The sequence below is a fragment of the Cetorhinus maximus genome, chromosome 2 (genome assembly GCF_964194155.1).
Source record: "Cetorhinus maximus chromosome 2, sCetMax3.hap1.1, whole genome shotgun sequence".
NCBI lineage: Eukaryota > Metazoa > Chordata > Chondrichthyes > Lamniformes > Cetorhinidae > Cetorhinus > Cetorhinus maximus.
In genome coordinates, this window is record NC_135880.1 from 200933646 (window position 1) to 200954001 (window position 20356).

Below are 20356 nucleotides of genomic sequence, written 5' to 3' on the forward strand. Positions count from 1 at the left end.
ATAGTGGGCGCACTTGGCCAAGAGTAGAATGCCATTGGCATTGGCCTTCCCTATGCCATTCTTGCTGATAGTTCCACTCCTGATTTTGTGGTTGCATCCAATTCGCGCATTAAAGTCACCTAGGAGGTTGACCTTGTTATTCCTGGGAATGGAAGCAAGAAAGCCATTGAGATCAAAGTAGATCCTCTCCATGACTTCATGGTTGGAATCTATAGTCACTGATGCATTGATGACAGTGGCACATTGGTTACTGCTGAAATGCAGACCTGGGGGTCATCAGCCTCTCATTGATCATTGGGAGTTCGGAGACCGCGGCAGCTATTGTGCTGCACATGGTGAAAGCAATTCCATGGGTGCGAGGGTCATGGCCTGACTTCCCTTTCCAGAAGAAGGCATACCCTCACTGGCCTCCCTCAGCTGGCCCTCTCCAGCGAGCCAGGTTTCACTAAGAGCAGGGATGCATGCCGATGTTGTGCCTCACTAGCTCCTGGGCCAGGATGGCAGTTCGCCTTTCCGGGTGAGCACTCTTTGGGTTGTCAACATGTGTTCTCACATTCCAGGTTCTGAAGTTTAATTTTTTGGAAGCACTGAGAGCTGTGTGCGTGGCCGCACTTTAAATATGGTGCCCGGCATGAGGAAGCGGCAAGGTGAATTGGAGGCCATCCGGCAGCGAAACAGCGTGTTCCCTGGAATGCATGATTAATGAGGCAGGATTGGGATGATACAGCGCAAAAATCCGCCATTGCGAGCAGCGGATAAACATCCTTTTTCCCACCTGCTACCGCACTTAGTGCAAATCTGGGCTGATTCTGCCCAGTGCGTTTAGTACGGAAAAACAAATATTCAAGTGATACTTATATACCTTGGAAGAGTTTTGATGCAGTTCTAATTGTAATCATTATGGACTAACGTGAAACTAGTTTATTTACTCGCGCAGTTAGTGTTTTAATTTAGAAATACTCATTAAAGCAACCAACACATGAAAATTTTATGGGGAGGGAAAAGGGGGTTGCAAATTTGAATTCCAGCTATAAAATTAAGTGTGAATTTATGTTAATATTAATTGAGTTATCCACTCTGGCTGAATATGTAGGCCCTTGCATGTTGATAGAGGCACCATCAACATTGGACAACAGCTCTCTCATGTCAGCACACTCTGAGGCTGAGGATCTACAATAACATTGGATACCCACATATTCATGGAATCCATGAGTTGTCAATGATGCTTCACAAACTTTGGATTTGTAGGCCTTGATTAGGAATTGCAGAGAAACAAGAAAGGAGATATGGCACATAGGGGTCACAGATCCCTATGTGATCCTTACTCTTTCAAGGCTTCTACTTAAATATAAAAGTACCTTACAAATGCCTAATTATGCGTCAGGGCTCATGGACCTCAATCTGACAGAGCAAATTAAAAGCTGAGCATTGTAGTCTCAACGTTTCTGTTTCGTTGGTTTGTTTGTCCTAGCATGCCATTAAAGCTGATAATCAAATGCCATAAAATAAATAATTATTATATTATTACCACATTCCTTCAAAGTTAGTAAAGTTTGTAGGTATATTATGCTACTGGTCCGAGACCAATCACTGCAGAATCAGTTCTTAGCTGACAATAGATGATTTATTCTGGTGAGCTGAAATCATACTCTCACAGTCAGGAGAGAATGCTGCACATGCATGCTGCCTCCTGGCTACAAGAATATGATTCAGTTTCAGCAGAACAAATGACTTAAGAGCCCAGGTGAGATTGCTCACACTCTCAGGACATCCTTTTTTTTTAAAAAAATTGTATTTTAGTGCATTGAATGTGCAGAGATTTCAAAGGCCTTGTAAAAAAAAACCCAAATTGACACTGGACTGAAGTTATACTTCATGAGGAGTTGAACTCAAAAGCTGTGAACCAGCCTTATCAAAGGGGTCTCATATTGCTGCATTCCAGAGTCAAACTCTGCATTTAAGCTGTCAGGTTGTATTCCTGTGAGGCAGAAAGCACTTTGCAGTGATGCAAAAGCCATGTCCCACGTAGTTTTAGGTGCCAATTATAAAAATGATGAGGTCAAGCAATTTAAAATAAATCTCTCTCCAAATAGAAACCCAGTTTCCTAAAATATTGCTCTGCCTTCAATCGTTGCAGGAAAAAGTATCTCATTGCATGAAGGTTAGTCATTGACAGGGAATTATACTTGAAGCCTTCCACTTTGACAATTCTCTGTATTAGCATGTCTGATTGTTTTACATTGTATGAGGATTAATTAATTTCCATATAATTAGTATCATTGAAGTTTGAAGGGAAAGATATACTCACAAAATTCCAAAATCATCGTGACAATTCTTGGTTAGAGTGTTTGGATAACAGTGACTGTGACAGGTTGGTTAATTTGCATTGTAGCCAACTTGCTTTTGCAATTCCAAAAAAAAATCTAAATATGGTCCCTGTACAAATTTTGAACATAGCATACCTAGCAATTTACAAATGTTGACATGTCTGACACGAAATGATGGTTAGGGAAAGACAGATTGAATTCCCTGCTGGCCATAAGAGCATCTGCAGCTGCACTGGGGAGGGGTGGGGGGGGAAGTTTGCTGTCCATTATTATTTAATGATGAACCGAATAATGCTGGGAGCTTTGAGTTGCTCTTTATTTATCCGAGTTCAAAAGTAAAACAACAATGGTTTTATCAGTGAGGTATATACTGCTGCAACATGTTTGTTGCCCCGGGTATATCCGTGGAATCTGGTGTTTGTGTTTTATTATTAAATGAATTGCAACTGTAACGAAATCAGTGTCTCTGTGTCTCAGAAAGGTTGCAATTAATTACTTGTGACAAAGTTTAGCTGCCGGCTGTATGCATTTCAGAGGGCTGCGGTCATTGACATAAAACGTTGACGTGTCCAGCAGTGGTGTAACTGTTTGGACAAGGGGGTTGTGTTTCTGCTGCTGACAATGCAAGGGTTAAGTGTCACCAATTGCGGCGAGGAAGTTTGAAATGGATTCAATGCAATATAATAAGCTGCTGCAGCGAGCAAAGGGTTAAATTTCCATTGACAGGCTGTGCAAGTGTAGCAATGTGGGACTCAAGGGTCTAAATCGCTGCCCGTCGCCATGCGATAGTGGTGAATGAACGATTTCTGGTTTAATCACTACTGGTCCTGTATTTCGGTCGTGTGATAATGGGGGCTCAGTGTTGGCAATGAGTGCATGGATGTGTATTTCTATACAGAGCTTTTTTGTTTTGTTGCATGGCGTTTGGAACATGAGTGGAAGGGTTAAATGAGGAGCCAGGGTGGGATGTGTTGGAAAGGGTTACCTGCTGTCCGATTCCAGTGTAACTCCAGTGCGTTGGTCATTGAGGGAGGCGGATGCCGTGTGACGATACTGGAATGGGAAGGACTGTTTCAGCAGCGCTGGAGCTATAGCCGCGTTGGATAGCACTAGCTTTCAACTGATTCTTGTTGTCATCTCTCTCTCTCTCTCTCCGTGACAGAAGCTTTGCACAATTTTTTTTTTTGGCTGGGACTGAGCGTTGCGTTTTACAGCAAATCATTATTGCCTTTTCAGTCGACTTTCCCCACTTGCAATCTCTGGCGACAAAACCAAGCACTTGGGGAAATTTCCACCCTGGACAGTTTGGATACAGATCATTTTTTTCTGTGGCTTGGAACAAATTAATTTTTTTTTTTGGATTATATATTTTTTTGGGCTTGGAGTTTTTTTGCCTACACCCGGTTGCTGCTTGTGGAAGTGCCTCTCTCTCTCTCTATATATATATATTTTTTTCTGTGTGTGTGTTTGTGAGGCTCAGCTGGGTTTCGAACTTGCCATGCGGCTGTGTGTGGTCTTCTGTCCGGCGAGGGGGGGCTTTGGCCCCGGCACGCGGCAGATGACGGGCTTCTGCCCGGGCAGGTGGCTGATGTTGCTCGCGCTCAGGTTACTTTTCCTTGTGCCCGCAGGAGAGCCGGTCGGCCGCAGCGAAAGCAACTTCCCCAAAGCAATGGACAACGTGACAGTGAGACAGGGAGAAAACGCCGTCCTCAGGTAGGCAAAAAAAAAAGTCTTGTTTAAAACCCAAAGCCCCCTGAACCCGATTCCATCAGTGGAACAGTTTTATTTTCCCGATCAGAATGCATGAAAAGTTGGACCCATTTATTTCACTGAAATTTGACCCTTGTCCGCATTAAGGTGACATTTCCACCCCCCCCCCCCCCCTCCTAGTTCTTAACTAAATGTTGCACTGTCAATATTATTGTGTTTATTTCTATTTTGGAAGTCTCTGAGCATTCTGTCTCTTTAACCCATACCGGAGTCTAAATGTTCTCTGTACAGTACAGGGTCCCCCCCACCTCTCCCCACCCTGGTGTGTTGGTCTGTGGTATATTTGTTGGATTTAATGATATATTGGGGTATACTGGTAGGTAAGTCCTTGTCGGGTAGCTTGGTGAGCCTAGCCTCTTGATACAGCTTTATTTTTTTTTCTCTCCAGGAATTCGCCTCTACATATAATGTGTGTGTGACAGCCTAGGTATTGCTATGTCATCTTCCCAATACAAGCCGCTTCACTGGGAAAACTGATGAATTCTAATTTGCCCACTTTATCTTTCAGCTGTTTTCGGCGATGACATTTTTGTACCCCCCCTTTTTTTTTGATGTTAAGAATGATGTTAATCCGTTCTGCAGAATGCAGGCATGTGCACATCCCCAGAATCTTTCATGGCCAGAATGATTCATTTATTTACACTCTGCTCATATTGTTGGACCCTGTCCAAAGTGTTGGCTTCCTGTTTGTTTCTAACTGTCTTGCTGGTTACGGGGACCAGGCTGGGGTTTTCTAAGTTTCTGAGGGGGTGTAATAGGGGGTGGGGGGTGTTGGTAAGAAGCGGCACCATCCAGGCCTATGTATTAAGGGAAGGAGCGGGGCACCACGCGTCAAGGACAGTTGTTATCGCTGGAGAAGAGTGTTGTGATGCATTTATAGTTTTGGTCGTTTTATTTTTAGAATTGTTGACAATTCCTTCTGTGTAGGTTTAATTGTATTATTGTACTCTGCTAATCCTCAGACTGTCATTAGTATTTAATTGTTATTTGTATCATATACTCTTAGATAAGAGAGCATCAGTGTAACCATTGAAATATTTAGAAAAAAAAGGGTGCTGTTTTTGTTTAAATTAATAAAGATAAAGCTATTTTGCATTTTTTTGTGGTGCTGTGGTCAGATAATCCATCTCTAGTGGAAGAGTATCAATGGACCAGTTTGTATATATTGTTAACACTGTGTAGCTTTAGTATAGAGCACTCCCTCTGTTCAGTGCTAGTGATTTTATTAATGCAATCCTTCTTGGAGTATAGCCATCTCGACAGAGAGGCACCCTTCTGATCAAAGGACATCTGGATAAATTATTACTGTTTTTGCTTTGTAAGTTATGCTGTCCATAGATCGACAATCAGTAATGCTGTCAATGTTATGAATGTATCAATTAATAGGACTGTCATTATCACCTTTGGCGTGATAACTGAGAAAAACAATTGAAGATTCTAATTTTTACTGGTCAGTCTGATATTCTATTTTCCATATTCCGAAAAGAAGGGTTATTAAGCTTAAGAAATTTAGAACCTATGTTTCTATCAGACAGCATCTATAATGTGATTAATACTTAATTTAACTTTACAATCCGATTGCCTCAATATTTTTGGCTCAATAGGTTGATTATTTATTGTTTCGGAGAGTTTGAGGCTGGTTGGTTAATATGGTGTCTGCATAAAAACTATTTGAGGCTGGTTGGTTAATATGGTGTCTGCATAAAAACTATTTTATTTTGTCTGTTCTTTCAATTTATAAATATACAGTTACTCTTAATAGCATGTAAGTTCATGTATAGTTCATAAATGGGTGTATAGGGAGTAAGATAGAAGTGTTTGATCCTTTGAATGTATTCCTTTTATTTTTGAAGGATAAAGCTTGCGTTGGGGATAACTGCATTAACATTAAAGCTGTGGCAGTCTCTACCACCTCAAATAGGCATGGAATAGCTCCTGTTGCACTCAGCTTTCTTCAAGTCATCTCTCTGATGGTATCATATCATGCCACAAGAAAATATATTTCTTCTTTGAATGCGAATTTCAGGCTTATGGTCATTGATAACTCCAGCAGTGTTAATTTTGCCTGCATAAGGGTGTCATTTATATTCCAGAGATTTAAGTGAAGGTCATTTGATACATTCCCAAGACTTTTAAGGAAAATATAGTTGTTGTGGGAGACCAGATGAAGAGCTGCATTTAATGTGCTAAATACATTGAAACAACTTCCATTTAAGAAATTGTAAAGATGCAAATACGCCTTGCCAGGATTGGACTGGCATTTATGATCATGTCTATGCATCTAGATCATCTCCATCCAAGTTACTGATTAGAAACTGAAAGGATACTTTAAGTAGCTCTGTAGTGTTTCCGAATTTTATCAGATAGTCATTGTGGTCACCAGGTCCTAAATCCATGCTAGCCAAAGGACCACCTTCCCAACACAACTTCCCAAAACATGAAAATGTTTTTCACCATTAAATCAGTTGATATATTCAATGCAAAAAACCAGTACCAGTTCATAAAATGGAGGCAACATTTATTATTATTTAATAACATAGCTGTTTGAACAAAAGAGAAGACAGACATTGCTAGTGAAGATGCTCTCCTTCCACACAGAAGATTCCTGCCCTGGTTACACTACATTGCATGGTGGAATGCAAGTGGATATTTCTAGGAGCAATGCAAGTAAGGAAGTAGTTGCACTGTCCACTCTTGAATGGAGGTAACTTGAGATCCATCCATGCATAGGTGCTCAGTTGTATATGAGGAGCTTTATTCACTGACCTATTGAATTGCGGAGAAAATGTTACTTTGCTACTAGTAGTCATTTGCTGTAAATAGTTGGTTGTTTTCCTCTTATATTGCTATTCTTGCGAAGTGTCCTGATGAGTGCAAGATGAAAACTTCAACATATCACTTTTTTCAACAATATTTTGCTGTATGGTGACTATCCAATCGCTTTTTTTTTTAACCAGCATTAGAAAATTGAAGGTTGTCCTCTAGGCATCCAAAGGCTTTTAAATTTTTAACTTTATTTACTTCAAGAAATTGGTCCACCAACTGCAGCCAGTCGCACTGGGAGCATTTTAAGATTACCTTTTCAGACATTTCTATTACTGACACTAAGCTGCCAAATCCTATTACATTGGCTGCATTATAACACATATTTTATAGCAGTACGTTGTTAAAGATGATGTTGCATGAATACCAATTGTCCAGTGTGATTGGGCTAAGTGTCTGAGTCCTAGGGTAAAGCTTGTTGTTTTAGAATTCTAACTCAGTCAGCGAACTCTCATGAATGCTTGAACAAGCTTCACTTGAGGAAGTACATATAAATTGTCACTGCTCAATTTGCTGCAATTATATCTTATTTTGGCAGTATCAATGGGGAGTTAGTACATAGACTGCACTGACCCTTCCTCTATCAAGAGGCACAATTCAAACATACCCCATGGAAGTGTATTTTTTTCCTCCTGGGTTATGTGGCCGAATTTGTGAAAACATGCCCTGTTTGGTGTGCTGAAGTAAATATGTCACTAGCACCAGCAATTTGAATTTGCTTTTCAAAATCTACTTCTTTAGCATAGTTGGCATTGTGCTGAAGCTGTTCTTATCTTTAGTTTACATGAGCAACTCAACTGAGTTGGACCTTGAGGAAGGATGACCTCTTGCCATAACATCATGAAATACAGCACATTGTAAACAAGTGGCAGATGAAATTTAATGCAGAGGAGTGCAAAGTGATCAATCTTTGTAGGATCAACAAAGGATGGTAATAATTTTAAAGGGGTTTCAGGAACAGAGACACGGGGGTATATGTGCTTAAGCCGTTGATGGTAGCAGGGCAGGTTGAGAAAGTGCTTCAGAAGGCATATGTAATCCCTGGCTTTATAAGCAGACACATGGAGTACAAAAGCAAGGAAGTTATGATGAACCTTTATAAGTCTCTGGAGCAGTCTCAACTGGCGTATTGTTATCCAATTCTTGGAATTACACTTTAGGAAGGATGTGAAGGCTTTCAGGGATAAGGGAATTCAGCCATGGATAGATTGGAGAAGCTGGTATTGTTCTCCTTAAAGAAGAGAAGTTTGAGAGGAGATTTGAAAAGAAGTGTTCAAAATCATGACGAGTCTGCAAATAGATAGGGAGCAACTGTTCCCATTGGCAGAAAGATCAAGAGCCAGAGGACATCGATTTAAGATGGTTGCCAAAAAAGGCAACGTAACATTAGGTAAAACTTAGTTACGCAGTGTTTAGTTAAGATCTGGAATGTACTGAGAGCGTGGTGAAGGCAGATACAATCATGACTTTCAAAAAGGAATTGAATAAGCACCAGAAGAGAACAAAAAAATTGCAGGGCTATGGGGAAAGGGAAGGGGAGTGGGATGAGTTGAATAGGTCTTTTAGAAATCTGACATGGATGCACCGGGCTGAATAACCTCCATCTATGCGGTGACCATTCCGTAATTTTATGGTTGCTGTTTAATGTCCATACAAATGAAAGAATAGTTGAAATTACACTTATGGAGTCAATAAACTGGTCCCATGGTTGGAAAGTGCTTTATAAACAATCAGAGTGGTCATTCATGTGCAGAAATATTGGGGTGAATTTTAATTTGCGGGATAAATCTCTGAAACCATGTTGTAATTGCTGGGTTTCAGAGTGGATGGGTGTGTAAAATAGTGGAGATTGACAGCATGCTTGGAAGCTGGCTCCAACCATTGACTTGCACATTTGAATGTAGCATGTTAGGCTGCATGCGAAGGACCCTCTCAGGAGAGGTTGGCTGTCAATTTCAATATGCTAGTCACTCAAGTACAGCAATATTAACATGGCTTTTGGAATTTAGCTGAGGGTGCACAGGTTTTCTGGGCATTCTAGAACTCGACGATGAAAGAAAGGAGGGGGCTGAAAATGTGACTGAGGAATTTGCAAAGAAATGCTGAAACCTCACAGCTAATTTCTTGCCTGGTTGTCATAGAATCATAGAGGTCTACAGCACAGAAAAAGACCCTTCAGCCCATTGCCGGTCAAACAAGCGCCTAGCTATTCTAATCCCATTTTCCAGCACAAGGCCCATAGCATTGTATGCCATGGCATTGCAAGTGCACATCCAAATACTTCTTAAATATGTTGAGGGTTTCTGCCTCTACCACCCTTTTGGGCAGTGAGTTGCAGATTTTTCACCCACCCTCTGGGTGAAAAAATTCTTCCTCACATCCCCTCTAAACCTCCTGTCCCTCATCTTAAATCTATGCCCCCTGGTTATTGATTCCTCCACCGAGGGGAAAAGTTCCTTCCTGTCTACCCTATCTATGCCCCTCATAATTTTATACACCTCAATCATGTCCCCCCTCAATCTCCTCTGCTCCAGGGAAAATAACCCCAGTCTATCCAATCACCCCATATAACTAAAACTCTCCAGTCCAGTCAACATCCTGGTAAATCTCCTCTGCACTCTCTCTAGTGCAATCACATCCTTTCTATAATGCGGATTCCAGAACTGCAAGCAATACTCTAGCTGTGGCCTAACCAGCATTTTATACAGTTCCAGCATAACCTCCCTGCTCTTATATTCTATGCCTTGGTTAATAAAGGCAAGTATCCCATATGCCGCCTTAACCACCTTATCTATCTGTCTCGCTACCTTAACGGACTGGTGGACATGCACACCAAGGTCCCTCTGATTCTTGGTACTTCCCAGGGTCCTACCATTTATCGTGTATTCCCGTGCCTTGTTTGTCCTGCTCAAGTGCATCACCTCACGCTTATCAGGATTAAATTCCATTTGCCACTGATCAGCCCAGATGACCAGCCCGTCTATAATCTACTGTAATGTAAGGCCATCCTCCTCACTATTTACCACCCCACCAATTTTCGTGTCATCCGCAAACTTACTGATCAACCCTCCTACATTCAAGTCTAAATCGTTTACATATACCACAAACAGCAAGGGACCCAACACTGATTCCTGTGGAACCCCACTGGACACAGGCATCCAGTCACAAAAACACCCCTCCACCATCACCCTCTGCTTCCTGTCACTCAGCCAATTCTGGATCCAATTTGCCAAATTGCCTTGGATCCAATGGGCTCTTATCTTCGTTATCAGTCTCCCATGCGGGACCTTATCAAAAGCTTTACTGAAGTCCAAGTAGACTACATCAGATGCATTGCACAATGTGCGCTTTGGCAGATGGAAGGAACAAAGCACAGAGCACAGGGCCTCATTAGATAATAACAAGGAAAGGAGGCAGAATATGATGCAGCCAAAGCAGTGATACATGTTGCTTCCTGGGACACCCTCATTATTGTGAGGTTCATCCCATCTGCAAAACCCACTTCCCCATGTTCCCTCCAACTTTCCCTCAACACAAAACAGTCCTGCAAACAACCAAGCATCTTATTCCCAACCCCCCCATCACCATCCCATTGCTCAGCATCAATTCTTCTTTTATTACTTACTAAGTCACTTGGAAAGCAGCAACCAAATATGGGCAACATGAGAAATAATATTTATGTGACTCAAAAATTAAAAGGAAACTTGACATTCTAACGTTGTGTAATGCATCATGTGCACTTATAAATCTTTACTGTGCCCCTCCCTTGCACTTCGGTGTGGTGCATCCATATGGCTTCAACAGAGGTACAGTCAGGCTGCTCAGATCCCTGCTCTGGCTGCTCCGTTCTCGGGGTTTTGGAGTCTATCAGGGCCTCATCAAAGTCTGTTCCAGCTGCACTGTACAGGGACAGACTCGACCATCAGGACATGAGGCAACATGTGGGCTACTGATTGCCATGCTTGATGCTTCATGCAGGTGGACCCTCTTTCCATGGACAAAGACATCATCACAGAGCCTGTGGCATCCTACCACCCATGCTCTAGGTGGACTTCTGCAAGCTCTCTCCAAGTGTCAATAGGAAATCCTGCCAGTAGGTCGTCCTTTCTTTGCTGACGTTCCAGGAATATCCTCTTTGTCAACAGCCCCTTAGGTCCAGCATTTGCATCCAACTGAGCAGAGCTTGGAATATACTGTGGCCTTTGGTGCGAGCACTCCACAGCTGTCCCTGTCTCCACCATCTGCTCCTGCTCACTTGTGCTGTGTGACTCACCAGGTGAAGACCCAACAGTCTTCCTTACCCGTTGCACTGAAGTGTGAGCATTTGAGCTGGTGCAGGGTCTGCATGAGTCCTGAACAGTGTTCCTTTGAAGTTGCATGGCAGCACATTAACCCACAAGTTCCCATGCAGGCTGGGGACAAGGTGGCCCCTTTACGTTACTCTAGTTGCATGGCTGCACAAATTTAAAGTACCCATGTACTTAAATTGTCCTTGCACTACAAGAAAAAATGTTAGAGGGTACTTTGGTCCTATGACGATGCACCCTCAGAGAGAGTGACCTCTCCTGAGGACATGAATTAGAATTGTCAAGGTAAGGATATTTCCCGTGATCATTATGCACATGATAATATGTCAAGCACTGCTAAAGTGTGTTGTATGCCATTTGGCTGTTTGATACTTAATTCTGATATTAGGTGACTGGGAGGCCCCTATCTCCGACATCTAAGCACGTGGAGGCTCTGTTGATGTTCGGCGCTGCCACTTCTGCTGCTGTCAGCGTGAGATGGTTGAGGTTTATCAACAGTTCCCTGTTTCACCCACATGTTCTGTACCTGCTTCTCCTGAAAGGAAGGCAAGATAAGACCTATGGCTAAGAATAATGAGAAACAAAAACAGAAAATGCTGGAAAAACTCAGCAGGTCTGACAGCATTTGTGGAGAGAAAAACAGAGTTAACGTTTCGAGTCCATATGACTTTTCTTCAGAGCTCTGAGTCAAAAATGCAGATGCGCACATAACACAGAAACAGAGATGCACACACACAGAGACAGGGCCGCAGACACAACACCACTCGAAATGTTAACCCTGCGTTTCTCTCTCCACCAATGCTGTTAGACCTGCTGAGTCTTTCTAGCATTTTCTGTTCTTGTTTCAGATTACCAGCATTCGCAGTATTTTGCTTTTATCTTATGTAAGAATAATGAGACCTGCCAAACAAATAGATGGAGATCATTTGTTGAGGGTGCCCATGTGGGAGGGGCATAACACTGCATACAGTAAAGTGTGAGTGTCAGTGGTGGATAGATAGATGAGGGTGAAGAAATTGCATCGACAGAGGCTGTTGGGTTCATTCAGAAAGTAAATTGGTTTGAGGGGTGATATGCTGGAGCTGGCTTGAGAAGGTAGCATGAGGGGTTTGTATGATACCCACATCAGGATGTGTTCGAATGTACTACTGTACTTGCCTTTCCTGCCCTACTTTGGTCGTTCAATCGCTTTCAGCCTTGAATCCAGGAACGTAGTACCGCACATCTGTTGCTGACCACCTCCGCTACCTTCAGCCATGTCTTCATGGTTCCACTGGGAGATTTCTTCTGCTCATCAATAGGAAACTTAGAGCCCCTAACGTGACATCCAGGCAAGTGTACACTCCACCGCGTCACTTTCTTGTGTTCTGCTCCTAACTCCAGAATCCATGGAAGTTCATGTTTGCAATGTCCCTTTAAATAGTGGAGTTGAAATCAATGTTAAAAGGAGCTGCCAGTAGTGGAAAAATTTAAGAGTGAAACTGATAGTCAATGAGAATGAGACAAACTAAATTCAATTCAAATATATGAAGCTGTGTTAACTTTTATAAGTGATATACTAAATAGGTAATATTTTTGATCCAATTCAATTGGTAGGTCAGTCACCATCCACATATCCCTTGAGACTGAACAATAGCCTTTGGTATTTGTAGGTAAGCTAAACAACACATATGCACTGTAGGTGGCATAAGCTGCTAAACAAATGATAGAGAATGTTCCATGGATCTTGTTAAATATCGCAGAAACAAATCACAGGAAGTGTGGCCCTTTAGGGTTACTAACAGCATTATACTAAAGCAGCTATGACCCAGAAGATTTTGTGACAAATGCGAAGTTGACAGTTTTACTGGAAACATTGAAAATAAGTTTGACACCCCTGAAAAGGGCATAATGGCCTGTTATTATAGTGGACAATGAAAGACCATTGCATCGCAGGCACTGCAGTAAAATTGCTGTTATTTTCTGCAGAAATTTGTTGGCTATTATGTACAAAGCTGAATCACAAAATAAATTCCCATTTTTTTTTAAATTTTTCGACTAATGTTATAGCCTTTTTATATTTTTGCTTCAAAATTCACATGTAGAATATTTTTAGGGCATCACATGGATGATAGTTGCAGATGATAGGTACTTGTGTTAGCTGCTGACAGGAAGCAGATACAAAGAGAACATTCTCCATGTATTTCACTTAAATGGCTTAGTCTGTAGGAAGGTCTGGTTACGACACTGCCCACAGGACTAATACAATTCATGTGTGAAAATCAAAAATAATTCACATATGTGAAATAACACTTATAGCCAGCAGCAGCTTATAATCTTACAGAACTCATTAAATGATGTACAAAAGGCTGTATTCTGTTGAAATATGTGCTACTTAGCAAAATGAGTAACACAAGCAAAAGTTTTTTTTTAACTAGCTTTGCTTTTTGAGATATTCGTGTCGCAAGTTTTCTGGACTTAATTTAACAGAATTTCAGGTTTGCTTTTCAGTTGTTGAGTGTTCAATTTGACAGTCTTGGTGCTCTCACGTTGCAAACTCAGAACCGAAAAAGAAAACTTTGCACTAATTAACACAAGTTTGGCCATTCAAATGACTTATTTTGCACACCCGTGAGTTACTTAGGGCTTCATTTTTACAAGTGCTGGCAGTAGACTTATATAAATTAACAAACGCATTGTCACTTGCAGAAGGAAGCTAAGGGGAGTTTACTTCTGAAGCTTTGACTCTAAAAAACTGCGGGACATTCGATGCCAATAGACCTGTAGGCATGTGATATTAGAGGACTCAATTTAGACCGCCTTTTATGTTCTATTAAAGTTGCGATTAACACCACATTACTTTAAGTATATTAATAAATTGTTTCTTTTTTATTTCTTCTCTTCGCCCCTCTCCTTCAGTACCATGGAGAGGTACCAAGCAGCTTTAGGCAAATTGACTTGGTGTTGTGCAGGGCACCACAGAGGCTTCCTTGTACCTGAAGACTGCTTTAATGTAATTAATACAAAGTCTGAGTAGTATAGCTTTCTACTATGGAAACATAGAAACATTGAAAATAGGAGCAGGAGTAGATCATTTGGCCCTTTGAGCCTGCTCCGCCATTCAATATGATCATGGCCGATTTCAACACAGTACTCCTGTGTCCTCCCCATGCCTTTAGAGTCCAGAAATATCTCTATTTTCCCCTTAAATATATTCAGTGACTTGGCCTCCGCAGCCCTCGATAGTAGAGAATTCCACAGGTTCACCACCCTCTGAGTGAAGAAGCTTCTTCTCGTCTCAGTCCTGGATGGCCCACCTCGTATCCTGAGACTATGACCTCTTGTTCTAGACACCGAACCAGAGGCAATATCATCCCTGCATCCAGTCTGTCCATCCCTGTCAGAATTCTATATGTTTCAATGAAGTCTCCTGTCATTCTTCTAAACTCCAGTGAATGCAGGCTGAGTCGGCCCAATCTCTCCTCACATGACAATCCCACATGACAATCAGGAATCAGTCTGGTGAGCCTTTGCTGCACTCCCTCTATGGCTAGTATAACCTTTCTTAGGTAAGGAGACCAAAACTGCACAAAATACTCCAGGTGTGGTCACACCAAGGTCCTGTACAGCTGCAGTAAGACACCCTTGCTCCTGTACTCAAGTCCTCTTGCAGTGAAGGCCATCATACCCTTTGCCCTCTTAACTGCTTGCTGCACCTGCATGCTTGCTTTCAGTGATTGGTGTACAAGGACGCCCAGGTCCTTTTGTACATCAACATTTCACAATCTATCACTATTTAAATAATTCTCTGCTGTTCTGTTTTTACCGCTGAAGTGGTTACCATGGTATTTGCCCACTCACTCAACCTGTTGAAATGACCTTGAAGCCTCTTAACATCCTCGTCGCTCACATTCCCATCAAGTTTTGTGTCATCAGCAAACTAGAAAATATTACATTTGGTTCCCTCATCTAAATCATTGACATATATATTGTGAATAGCTGGGGCCCAAGCACTGATCCCTGCAGTACCCCACTAGTCACTGCCTGCCACTCTGAAAAAGACTATTAATATATCAAATAGCACAATGATTGGTGAATTGGAAGGGTAAGAAGCAATGAATCGAAGCAGTGCTGAGAGGTGACATGGACTAGTGGAATGTAGATTTGATTCCTACCCATTTCGGAAGTTCAGCAGTTTTACTCATGCAGCTTGTGAGGAAGGGCAAATTAAAATGAATCTCCACAGGGCTGTAGCAGAACACTTATCTGCTAGTGAAGAGAAACATTTGCAGTTATGAGGGCAGGAAGACAAACCTAACCATTTGGATCCTGAAAAGTGCCGAGAGAAAGTGGAGGAAATTCAGTGATTAAAAAAAAGTCAAGTGGAACTGGAGTGTATGTGGGAGGAGTAGTAGGCTTACCAAAAAATAAATCAACAAGCAAAATCTACAACCTTGTAACACATTGAGATAAAATAACAAGAAATCGCAATTGAAATATGCCATATTCCTCACAGTGGTTGATTTAAGTGTTACTGATTTTTTTAAAACTCTGTATCCTCTGTGCCTAATAATGTCTCAGACAGCCAAACAGGCTACTAAGCAAAGAGCAGAACAATTGGAGGTCTGTTTTTGGCAATAATGACGGAACATTGTCGTTCCCACTGTGGGATAACTTGCCATAAATCTTGTTTTAATTTCATGTGGAATGTTTTGCACTTGATTCCTTTACTAACTGACATCAGCAGAAAAGGGAAATAATGTTCTTTAGTTGTTACCTCCAATTAGTTTCTCCCTTTTTAATATTAATTGATTGGGTGGTCATCTTCTGCCAGTGTTGAGCCAACCACACAAGAGCAACCTAGTAACAACATCCTCCACCTCCACCAACATTGGCATAGCCAAGGTAGCAGCTGAAGTCTGCATATGCCATGCCTGAAATTTGGCTCCAAAACTGTTATGCCACTTATTTTTCAAATTTCTTCCAGGTCCTGGTAATAAGGAGGACTGAACAAGGGCATTGTTACGATCCAAGCTGTGATCACTTCTGAACAAACCTGATCCCAGAGTGGAACCCAGCTAGATAGACCCTAACTTCTATTTTGTTTGTTTAGATATGTGGAGAGTAGCTACTGAACAGAGGCATGGGAGTCAGCTGATGAACTTTTAACAAAAGAATAAAACATTTATTCAACAAGAAAAGATGAACAATATTACAATACTCCTTCACCCACAACTATACCTTTACAGATGTTTAGAGATTTGTAAGGATAACACAAGTTACAAAAACTATCTTATACTCAAATGTTCACAGTAAGTACGCAGTCCATGTAAACCTATGGCACCCTGTGGTCAGACACACCACATTCTGAAACCAAGTGAAGATGCCACTTCAAACAGATGCTATGGGTCTCTCCTCAACTCCCCCCGCCCTCCCCCCCACCAGATGCTTGTCATACCATGAGCCAACCAGTCTCACTGAATTCCATCCTTCACATGAGGGTTTCCAATCTCTACTCTCCAGGACCTCGCCTTGGAATCTTCTCCCAAACCAATGCTTTTTATCACCTTCCACAAGGGTTCACCTCCAGGGTTTCAAACTCACCTGATGTTTCTCTTCCCTGGGTCACCACATGCATTCAAACTACCTTTCATGCACTCTCTCCTACCAACTCAGTGTTAACAGTACACCACAGCTTCACATGTCCATAGCAAAGAGTTATACACCTTTAGTGGTCTCTTTGAACCTTCTTGCCTCTTGCAAGCAGTTCTCACTTTAAACCTGAAACTCAGAGCCTTTCTCTCTGCCCTTTATTCTTAACATCACTTAACAGGACCTCTCCCAGGTTCCTGTCCTTCCTTTAACTACAAGGTCTTCTTTGGACTTTCTCTTCTTCCACTCCCCTGGATTTTTGGGGTATTTCTTAGCTTGGTCTTCACAGCTGCCTTCAAACCAACTGTACTCCACAGCTTCCAAATCAAAATTAGTGTCTTTCTTCTGTATGTGTGTCTGTGCGAGGAACCTGCCTATCTGGCCCCCTGTTGCTAGGCAACAGCACTGTTCTTCTACCCTTGTATGTTTCCTTCACTTTATAGGGGTCGCAAAACATTTAATTAAAAATGCAAGCAGGCTTTTAAAGTGAAACTAAAACTCCATTTGACCTTTCTTAATACACAGATACAGAAATACAAATCAAACTTAAACTTAAAGCTAAAGTTCATTCCTAACACCCACAAATACAAGTATAACTTGCCTAAGCTATCTCTATTTCCTAACAGGCATTAATAGTGTGATCCTTATAATTGAATTATATATGGAATTTTTAGGCCTTCTGTTTACTTTCTGTCAACCAATTCTCAATGTTGTTCTGATTTTAGATTGACATGTTGCTAAGAATTGCTGCAACGTATTCCTTGTGAGGAGCAACAATGCATAAAGCCTTCCAAATTACAGTACAAGATTATTAAGAATTAAGTGGAGAGTAATTGTAATTTACTCAGTTGCAGGGAATTCACTGGATCACTCCAGGGTTTAAGTTGGACTATCCAATTTTATATTGCTTTAAAGATTCACAACATTGGATGACAACAATGATTTATCTAGAAGATTTTAGCAGGTGTTCCTGTGTGATCTCTAACATGAACTTTTACGATGAATTACTTTTATTTGGATTGACAGTTGCTTTTTAAGTTATATGGGGCTGAATTCTCCCCCCCCCCGTTGAGGGAGGGGAGGTTGATGGGCAGGTGCGCTTCCGATCGGCGCCCCCGATTGGAGGCGTGGTGCCATTCTACGTGGGCGGGCCAATTAAGGCCCGCCCAGCGTGACGTCCGCACAAAAGCGCTGTGCGCTTCCTGAGTGGGCGGTGGGGGGGTGGGAATGCCTAAAATCGAGAGTGCGCTCTTTCGCGCATGCACACGAAATAGCGCACATCTCCCCGAGGCTAAGTGCAACCTCGGGGAGATCGGCTCAAAATGTAAAAAAGCTCAAAACAGAAAAATAAAAATTCCCTTACATGTCCCCTCATGTCACATGAGTTGGAACATGTTCATAATTTCCAAAAAAATCTTCATTAAATTTTTAAATCCCTACATAAAACTTCATCCCACCCGTGGATGAGGTGTCATGCTTTTTCTAGTTCGCGCCGGGGCTCCTGGCCTGTCGCCAACCTTAAGGTTGGACGGGCAGGTCCACTAATTACTTTAATTGCTCTGTCAATGGCCTCAATTGGCCATTGACAGGTTGGCAGGCGCGCAGCCGATTTTGCTACGCCCCAGCCTTCCTGAAAATTTAAATGGGGCGCGGTGATGTCGGGAGTTCCGCCCGACGTCATCCCGGGTCATTTTACACGTTGGTGAGTGGGCCCCGCCCCCTGCTCGCCGATGGTAAAATCCAGCCCATGTAGTAATTTCCATAGGTTTCATTAAATTTAGTTAAGACTGTAGAATTAAAATTTTGAGATTTGAATGGCCTTGAGCAGTTATAATGACGCGGACCCCTGTGTGCAAATGGTTAATGAATAACAGAATGCTACATATAAGGCCAGAAATTTGACACAAAGTTAGGTAAGGAAGTATGTTGTGAAGATGACATGAAGAGGTTGCAGATGGATATCGATAGGTTGAGTGAGTGGGCAAAGATGTGGCAAATGTGAAGATGTTCACTTTGGCAGGAAGAACAAAAACACAGAATATTACTTAAATGGAGAATGGCTGCATAATTCCGAGGTGCAGAGGGATCTAGGTGTTCTAGTACATGAGTCATAAAAAGTTAGTATGCAGGTACAGCAAGTAATTAAGAAGGCTAATGGAATGCTATCCTTTATTACGAGAGGGATTGAACATAAAAGTAAGGATGTTATGCTTCAGTTATACAGGGCATTGGTGAGCCCACACCTTGAATACTGTGTGCAGTTTTGGTCTCCTTATTTAAGGAAGGATGTAAATGCATTGGAGGCGGTTCAGAGGAGGTTTACTAGATTGATACCTGGAATGAGTGGGTTGTCTTATGAGGAAGGGTTGGACAGACTGGGCTTGTTTCCACTGGAGCTTAGAAGAGTGAGGGGTGATTTGATTGAAGTATACAAGATCCTGAACGGCCTTGACAAGGTGGATGTCGAAAGGATGTTTCCTTATGTGGGTGAGTCCAGAACTAGGGGGCACTGTTTTAAAATTAGGGTTGCCATTTTAGGATAGAGATGAGGAGAATTTTTTTTCCCTTAGAGGGTTGTACAGCTTTGGAACTCTGCCGCAGAAGGTGATGGAGGTAGGGTCATTGAATATTGTTATGGCAGATGTAGATAGATTCTTGTTAGGCAAGGGAATCAAAGATTATCGGGGATAGATGGGAATGTGAAATTCAAAATACAAGAAGATCAGAAATGATCTTATTGAATGGTGGAGCAGGCACGAGGGGCCGAATGGTCTACTTCTTTTCCTGTTTCTTATGTTCTTAAATTTGCTGCTGCAGCATCATTAGCGGCAATTTCCATAAGTGAGACCATTGTTTGCTCTCATTGTCCAAAGCCAAAATTTGCTGTGAAATTAATTATTGTATGCCACAGCAATGATGATGGTGATCCAAAAAATTACTACTCAGAAGCATTCTTTACTCAACACTGAACGTTTTGTAATCAATCACCTTTCAAATATTCCAGAAATTGACAGTCTCTAACAGTATTAATGATCAGTTAATCGATAGATGATTGCGCCACAAGCACTACCTATGTAAAACATGCCCGTGCTGTAAAATCGCTTAAGCAGAAGCGTCTCAGCAGCGCAATTAATGAAGCTGCAAAACTTAGTGAATCTGTCTGATCATTTATTCTCTGAAAGTGAGGAGTTTGTCCACATGCATAGCTTCAATTTTGGGGTTCCTACATCCCTCGTCAAATGGGAAGAGATATTTGCGGAGTTTGAACTCCTCTATTCTCAGCTATCCCACCACAAACCAGTGTCCAGTGAGAACACTGAGTCCTTGAAAGTGCACCCCGCTGACCTATTGCACCCATATTTCGGATACCAAATAACTTGTCTGATTTTCATGTGCACTACGAACGTCTGGTGGTATTCCCAAGCCTCAAGACCAACCTAGACATACATATCTGCAAGCCTGACGAAGTGACTGGAATAGTCATCCTTAACATGTGCG

At 41.9% G+C, this 20356-nt stretch overlaps 1 protein-coding gene across 5 annotated transcripts in view; it reads left to right on the forward strand.

Moving 5' to 3' along the window:
• Positions 1 to 3358: 3358 nt before the first annotated feature.
• The window catches only part of LOC144669280 (opioid-binding protein/cell adhesion molecule-like), a 1107986-nt gene continuing 1090988 nt past the window's right edge, over positions 3359 to 20356 (forward strand). For 2 of the 5 annotated variants that reach the window (XM_078531632.1, XM_078531625.1), the window contains exon 1: positions 3370 to 4040. In XM_078531632.1, coding sequence (XP_078387758.1) covers positions 3826 to 4040 — 215 coding nt within the window. In that variant the 5' untranslated portion in view covers positions 3370 to 3825. Of the gene's footprint in view, positions 4041 to 20356 lie in introns of all 5 variants that reach the window. The other 3 variants (XM_078531641.1, XM_078531615.1, XM_078531651.1) reach the window with 3 other exon arrangements.